Genomic DNA, 8,381 nt, shown 5'->3' with positions numbered 1-8,381 from the left:
CATAAAATTGATTGAAATACATGTATATACATGCAACCAACATAGGAAACGCGCTGTAAAAATATTTTGCACTAAACAATGAGACCAACGTTCGGGCTTTTTCCGGACATAAATACATCAAAATGAATCGTTTTTCTGACTCTGATTTTAGTTACATTGAATTCACTGTACTTAATTATGAGGAATTAATTTAACTTTGATTGGCATATTTTTGATAGTTTTATTAGATTTCTAACGAATAAAACATATTTCATTAACAAAGATTTACTACAGGTTCATTAAAAGCTCTTGATATGCATTTTCGGCACCTACACATTAGTTAACAAATGAATAGAAGTGTATGTGTGTGTCAAGCGAGGATCGAAGGGGCAGGGATAGGGCGGGGTGTTTACTTCGAATGTTTATTATTACATATTACTGTGGACATGCAGAAACCGTTTTATTATAGGATGGAAAGAAAGAGAGAGAATTTTGATTTTGCATGTCTGCAATGCTGGAGATTTGCATGGAACAGTATGGCATCATTGTTGTCATTCACCCCTTCCCGCTATACATTTACACCTACTAGTACAAATGAATATTTTTTAAGATTCATTGCATTTGTCTATAAAAAAGCAAAAGTACACTGGTCAATACCTCCAACAACCTTGCCCACAGATGAACGTTTCTAATTTACAACACATTTTATATGAATACATTTATTTAACTGATTTTACATACATGTAACTAATTAAATTAAACAATTATGAATTTATTAATTGTAAGAAATTGTTCTTTTTTTTTTTGTTTTATCATCTTTTCGTCGGCCACTACACTTTTGAAAATTGTGCTCAATCTGGCCGACGACAAAATGTGTTATTACATTTTGCGTTCCTGCAATTTGCTTAATCTCGACTCAAAATGTAACAACGCAAGATGTCATAATCCAAAAAGAGGCCCTTGGGTCTTATAGGTCACCTGAGTATCATGTAACAACTTTCCAGCGATTGTATTTGGTTCGTGTTTTAAACCAAAAGCCATGAAATTCACAAATTTTGAAAGAGGCACAATTGCTTATCAAAGGGCAGATTTCGAAGCATAAATTTATTTTTAGTCAAAGTATCCCCATGAAATTATCTATTTTGAAAGAGGCCCCTTTCTTCGTTATAAGGCCAGCATTTTTTTTAATGTTTAGGTTTAGTTATGAACATGAGAATAAAAAAAGTCCCGAAGGAGAAGGAAATATATTTTTTTTGATAAATCAATTATTAACATTTGTACATTCTTTTTTATGCTATCCTAATAGGCTCCTTACCACTGGACACATAATGCTTACAAACAGGAAAGTAGAACATGTAATTGCTTATTTCATCATCTGCCAGTTTGGGCCAGTTGTATAAATTTTGTGATGTTGATCAAAATATATTTTAAAAAATCGATTCTTTAAAAGTCTTTCAATATATCTTCATTTTTTTAATTTGTGTTAGGTGAATGTGTAGACATTGCTCAAAAAATTACTTGATGCCTAAAATTATAATTCCTATCATAAAACAGACAGTTATAATTCCTATCATAAAACAGACAGGGAGTATTGGGGAGTAGGATCAATATTTTTTCAATTAAGTGTAAAATAATTTTTCTGGCTGATATAAATGATACTACATGCCTGTATATATTTGTATATTCTTGCCTTTTAATAGTTGAATTTTTTTTTTATTTCTTCAGGTTATTGTTTATTTCTTCCTCAAATGGACTTCACTTCTCCCATAGTTTTATTCATTATATCTGATGCATAAGCAACCCTTTTCTGAAGAATGATGCTTAGACTGTAAGCTATAACAGAGACCTAAACAATGTCCCTGGCAATATGCAATAGCTACCACGGGCAGTTTAAATCCTGGGGGAGGAAACTAATTTACAGTTACTTTTGAAACGAATACATAATTATCTCACCAGCATGTCATTGTGCAACAAAGTCGTCAGCATTTTATTTGTCCTTTGAACGGGTGAAACGTTTTGAATGGCACTCGTATCGATGAATTTTACACTAAACCAAGCTACCTCTAGCTTTATTTACCCGCAGTTTCATCTTAAAACCGGAAGTGCGAGTTCGTAAATTAGAAATCTCGATCCCGACTCAAATTTGACATCGGAAAGAAAAAAATCGTTTTATTTCTTCTGAGTAGGGGGTTTGTAATACTGAAAATAGAATAAATCCTGGCCTTCAATATGCAAATAGATCATTAGTATATTAACCAGGAGCAAAGGATAAGATGTTCAAAGAATTCATGCATTTCACTATATAACCATTAGAGCCCCCCCCCCCCCCGTCCTAAAACAAGAACCCCTGACCCTAGGGCCATAAAATTCACAATTTTGGTAAAGGCACTCTTGCTTATCATAACTATGTACTTAGTTAGTTCATTTAATACCAAGAAGCAGAGAAAAAGATTTTCAAATAATTCATGTACATGTATTTTCATTATATAATCAATAGAGCCCCGCCCTAACACCAGAACCCCTGACCCTGGGGCCATAAAATTCACAATTTTGGTAGAGGCACTCTTGCTCATCATAACTATGTACTTAGTTGGTTTTTTTAATACCCAGGAGCATAGAAGAAGATTTTCAAAGAAATAATGCATTTTCACTATATACTTATTTAGCCCCGCCCTAACACCAGAACCCCTGACCCCAGGGCCACGAATTTCACAATTTTGGTAGACGACCCATTGCTAATTACAATCATGCAAACAGTTTGACTGCTTGATGTCCAGGAGTAAAGATGAAGATTTTTAAAGATTGCATTAATTTTAGTGGTTTTGGTCTAACCCCTCAGGCCCCAGGGGGGCAGGGATCATGAAATTCACAATTTTTGTTCCCCTTAACCCATATATGCTTTGTGCCAAATTTGGTTGAAATTGGTTCAGTGGTTGCAGAGAAGAAGCTGAAAATGTTCAAATGTTAATGCACGACGAACGACGACGGACGAAAACAGATAGCAATAGGTCACCTGAGTTTACTCAGGTGACCTAAAAATCGTGTTATTACTTTTTGCGTTAACACATTTTGCGTTGATCTCGACGCAAAACGTAATAACGCAAAATGTAATAATTCTCCAAAATGTGTAGTTACATTTTGCGTTATTACATTCTGCGTTGATTTCGACGCAAAATGTTATAACGCAAAATGTAAAAATCAAAGTTTTTTACATTTCGCGTTGTAACAGTGCTGCTTAAATCGTATGGTTAATTGTTTTTAATGACATTTTTTCTATCTTATGTAGGAATTTTAAAATAAAATGTTAGATATAAACATTTGTTTAATTCATTTTGTGCATTGGATTTTGGTAGGGATAACATCCTGAAAGTTTCAAAGAAATCAACGTAATGATCATTATAATTTGAATACATTCTATTCTTACGAATAACTCTTTAATTGAGCAAAGTAAAGAATTTTTATTGATTTACATTTAGTCTTATTTTCCATGTTTGTTACAATTTTTATAATTGATATGCATTGTAAGGCAGACTACATTTATTATATTGTAGACTATTTTGTTTTCTGGATAAAGTCTATCCACACTTACTGTACAGTAGTTCTAACATTGACAAAGATTCTAAACCAACCGTACTTATCGTGGCGACTCATTGGGAAAAAGAACACAGACAGTATCAGGTAAAACCGTCAGGAATTATGTATAACAAGATGTGTTTGTAAAACACTGATGCCCCCGATGGCAACATTGTAAAGATTAAACTTTTCTTAGGAGCAAATTTAATATAATTGTACCCGAAGTAGGGTCTCCTAACTGGAAATACAATTGTAAAATATGAAAGCTCTATCATAATCTGTTCCCAAGTTATGGTCAGGCTAAAGTTTTATCATAAATAAATAAATCTTCAAGGTCAAAAGGTCAAGGTTATTGGTATCCAAACAATGCTCTTGCTACAAAGAAAACATTAATGAAATATGGAAGGTCTAGCCTTAACCGTTAAAGAGTTATGGCCAAGGTTAAGATTTTTAAAGCAGGTCAAACTCTAATTAGAGCAAGGTCAAGGAGTCAAAGATCTTGATACAAAATTAAGGGTCTTGTCACAAGAATTACAATGTGAAATATGAAAGCACTAGCTCTTACCCTTTAAAATATAGCATGAAGAATTATTTTTTTAAAAGCAGGTCAAAGTTCAAGGTCAAGGTCAAAGGGTCAAAGCTTTTGGTATCCGATGAAGCGTCTTATTACAAGGATTACATATGTGAAGTATGAAAGTTCTAGCCTTTTCCGTTCAAAAGTCATTGCCAAAGTTAATGATTTATCATTAGTACATAAATCTCCAAGGTCAAGGCAAACGGTCAAGTTTGATGGTATCCAGTGAAATGTCTTGCCACAAAGAATATATATGTGAAGTACAAATGCCCTGGTATCTACCGTTCAAAAGTTATGGAAAAAGTAAAAAAATTGCATTTTTTCTGCAAAAGTGGGTCAAATTCCAAGGTCAAGGTCCAAAGGTCAAATTTGGTTGTACCGAAAGAAAGATCTTGTCACAAGGAATACACATATGAAATATGATAGTCAGTGCTCCAGTAAATCAAAAGTTATGGACAAGGTTACAGTTTTTGCGGACAAAGAGACAAACAGACGGACAGACGGACTCGACAAAAACTTCGTTTACGGGGGTAGAATAATTTAAAGAATGAAATATCTTGATCATTAAGAATCAAATAAATAACAATCGAAATAATTTAGGAATTGTTTACTTTCACTTAAAATATTCTCCCCTAGTTTAAATTGCAGTGAGTCTTTATTCAATTATGTTATGGTTAGAACAAGTTATTTTTATTCGCCTTACTACATCAGTATTAGGTTCTTTTTTCCATCAAATGAACCTAGATAAATATGATTCAGGAAAAAAAATAGTAAAATATTAAGTGATTTCTCTTTACAGGATAAAAATGCTCTTTTACACAGCTTGCAACAAAAACTTCCGAAAGAGTCCAATTTTTCACAGTACATAGTAGAGAAAAACTGTTACTGTACTTACTTCCCTGACGAAACACTTCATGATCTGCAGCAACATATTTTTGGCATAGCATCTCATCAGCGATGGAAAGAAAATATTCCTAAGGAGTGGGCCTTCTTTGAAATAGAAATAAATCAGAAGAAAGAATCGGAGAGGATTTTAGACATTGAGCAGTTAACAACAAAGCTTACCGATGGCAATGACGAACAGGAAGAGGAATTGAAATTAAAGAAGGATATGTTACGATATTACCATGACGCGGGAAAGGTTGTGTATTTTAATGAGGAGGGACTTAAACAATACGTCATTATTGATGTTCAGTGGTTTATTGACGCTTTCAAACACATCCTCACTGACAAACTTCATTTTCAAGGTATTCCTGCTGCACAGAAGGATTGGGATGAATACTACACGACAGGGAATTTAAGAGACCGACTTCTGACGGAGATCTGGAAACATAAAGATGATAAGTTGGAAGAAGAAATGAATCGGGTACAGGTGAATCCGATTCCGACGATAAAGATGATCCTAGATATCTACTCTATCACAAAGAAAATCTACTCAGTTACATGCAAAGACTTGGTTTGATGGCAGTTGGTGAGGAATCCCATTATGTTCCATGCATGAATCGGAAAGAAATTGAATCTGCTATTACTGATCAAATTCAAAAGTCGGAGAGTAAAACATCTATACTTATCTACAGATTTAGTTTCTTGCCATTCTTCCTCTTTTTCCGTCTCGTTGTGTCTTGTATGCAGTTAAAGGGTTGGGAAGTACGTATGACTAATGAAACATCATGTCTGTACAGAAACGCCGCTTTGTTTTCTGTTCATGAATACAATGTCGTCCTATCTGTCACAGAAACATCAATACAGTTACAAGTATTTCACCATGTTAAGGGATGTTCGTTAAGAAAAGATGAAACTTGCAAAATTCAGGAAACTATAGAGGTTATGTTAAATGTCATTGCGGGAACCTTTCACAGAGGTTTGATGTACGAAAGAGGCTTTAGATGTGAAGAAGACTGTACTAAGATGATTGCAGTGGATATCAGTGGGGGATTTGTGCTGGACGAATACGTTTATCAAAAAGATGGTGAAATGGTTTGTCCATTGCATCCGTTTATAAACCAACATCCATTTAACGCCACCAAACTGTCCGAATTTTGGAATCTACATAGAGCTGAACAAAGACATACATAGGCAAGAGTGTCAATCCACTGTTTATAAATACAGTGTCTCCTTTTTTTCTGTTTAGACGTTGTGGTTGTGGTCGGCTAAGAAAAAATATTTTATGAAAAAATAAACAAATTGATATGAATTGAAGAAATGATATTAATTTTGATGACTTAAGATCAATTTAATGTATGTTTTGTGTTCAAGTAGACTCTGGCCATTTGAACTCACTTTAGCTCACCTGAGACGAAGGCTCAAGTAAGCTTTTCTGATCAAAATTTGTCCGTCGTCTGTCGTTGTTTTCGTTGTTGTCGTTGTCGTAAACTTTTCACATTTTCGACTTCTTCTCAAGAACCGCTGGGCCAATTATAACCAAACTTACCACAAGGCATCCTTGGGTGAAGGTGATTCAAGTTTGTTCAAATGAAGGGCCATGCCCTCATTCAATGGGAGAAATTTTGGAATTAAAGAAAATTTGGTGGTATGTTTTTAAAATCTTCGTCAAGAACCCCTGTGCCAGGGAAGATGAAACTTATGGGGAAGCATCATCAGATTGTGTAGATTCAAGTTTGTTCAAATCATGGCCCCCAGAGGTAGGGCGGGGCCACAATGGCCTAAATTTTATATAGAAACATATAGGAAAATTCTTTAGAGATTTTCTTTTAAAGAATTGCAAAGCCATAAATGATCATATTCATATCGAAGCATCCTCAGATTGTGTAGATTCAAATTGTTTAAATCATGACCCCCGGGGGTATGGTGTAGGCCAAAACGGCCGATCAAATTATTGCAGAGAAATATATAGAAATTATTTTAACAATATTTTTTTCAAGAATAGCAAAGCCATAATTGATCATATTTATATGGAAGTGTCCTAATGTTGTGTAGATTCATGTATGTTCAAATCATGACCCCCGGGGGTAGGGCAGGGCCTAAATGGCCAAACAGAATTTTACATAGAAATATGTAGGAGAATTGTTTTAAAATCATCTTCTCAAAAATAGCAAAGCCATGGATGGTCATGGGACTACTTTTGGATTTGAACTTTTCATTAATAAACCAATTTCTACCTTCTCCTATCCACAGTGCTCAGGTGAGCGATGGGGCTCATGGGCCTATTGTATTTAATAGAAGTAATACGGATTTGAATCTGCTTTTTTCAATTCAGTTCTATCTTAATAATGAAATGATACATGTAGATATGTGATATTTTAAGATATAGTAGACACTAAGAGTGAAAATGTCATGAATATAGTGACGGACTAATGATCTACTAAATTCAGTGGAGTAAATGCATACTTATGTCACAGGGTGACAATTACTTGTTTTTATTTTATTTAGTATAATTATTTAGTACAGTTAGTATATTAAGTTAGTGTAGTAGATAGCTGTAGTATATTCCTTTCTTTCATTCATTCATTCATAACTGGTCATTCATTGTCATCGTGTTTGTATTGTATTCTTGTTTGTCTGGTGTTCCGTGTCACGTGAGTATTTGGTTGTCTCATGATTGCCCCGTGGTCTACAATTTTCAAGTAATAAAGTAAATGAACCTTTATTGAGGAACTATTGTGTTGCATTATCATTTCCTGAGATGAGAGACCCGTGACACTTGTTAAATGTTCTACAGACAAAAAATTGGATGAGCATTTGTATAATTTATATTTCGCTTTTTATATGCCTAATACATTGAAATATTACTTATTAGGGTTTGGTACAAAAATATTGACATTTCCAATGTCTTAATCCGAGATAAAATTACCAATTGTTAATGTTCATTTTTTTCTACATATATCTACTCGTTCATCAATGGAAAAAATAATAATAACAAAAATAATCATTTGCAGAGCGGGGCAAATAGAGACATGAACTGGAACTTCTAGCATGTGGAATAGCGGATTCAAAAGCATGTAAAAAAAAGTTATAACTCTCAGAATGTGTTGATTTAAGAAATAAAATTCACGTTTTCGTGAATATTGCAGCATAACCTTCGAGGTCGAGAAATATTGTTTGAAAGAAAATAGCTGAGGCGTTAGCCGAGGTTTTTATATTTCAAACAACATTACGAGACCGAAGAGTTATCCAGCATCAATCACGACAATAAGGACTGTTTTTCTATTCTACTAAAATCGTTGAAATACGGCTGATCGTTTCCTCTATAGAAAAACGACATAGGTCAAGATGTCTCGATTGTAAGCTCTTACAT

At 34.1% G+C, this 8,381-nt stretch overlaps 1 protein-coding gene across 1 annotated transcript; it reads left to right on the top strand.

The window, feature by feature from the left end:
* Window positions 1-490: 490 nt before the first annotated feature.
* LOC134245809 (uncharacterized) lies at window positions 491-7,733 on the top strand. Its single transcript, XM_062728056.1, has 3 exons — window positions 491-513; window positions 3,531-3,657; window positions 4,926-7,733. The coding sequence occupies exons 1-3, from the start codon at window positions 491-493 to the stop codon at window positions 5,586-5,588; spliced, it is 813 nt and encodes a 270-aa protein (XP_062584040.1). The 3' UTR covers window positions 5,589-7,733.
* The last annotated feature ends 648 nt before the right edge of the window (window positions 7,734-8,381 follow it).

This window comes from Saccostrea cucullata, unplaced genomic scaffold, assembly GCF_032062105.1.
Source record: "Saccostrea cucullata isolate Sc308-1 unplaced genomic scaffold, CSIRO_AGI_Scuc_v1 ctg2138, whole genome shotgun sequence".
Classification (NCBI taxonomy): domain Eukaryota; kingdom Metazoa; phylum Mollusca; class Bivalvia; order Ostreida; family Ostreidae; genus Saccostrea; species Saccostrea cuccullata.
The sequence above is the reverse complement of the archived record's forward strand: the minus strand, read 5'-3'. Positions and strand labels throughout refer to the sequence as shown.

Coding starts and splice junctions, on each gene's coding strand:
- LOC134245809 (XM_062728056.1), top strand. CDS start 491: ATGCTGGAGATTTGCATGGAACA. Junction 514..3,530: donor CTGGAGATTTGCATGGAACA/GTATGGCATCAT, acceptor ATTATATTGTAG/ACTATTTTGTTTTCTGGATA. Junction 3,658..4,925: donor AAGAACACAGACAGTATCAG/GTAAAACCGTCA, acceptor TTCTCTTTACAG/GATAAAAATGCTCTTTTACA.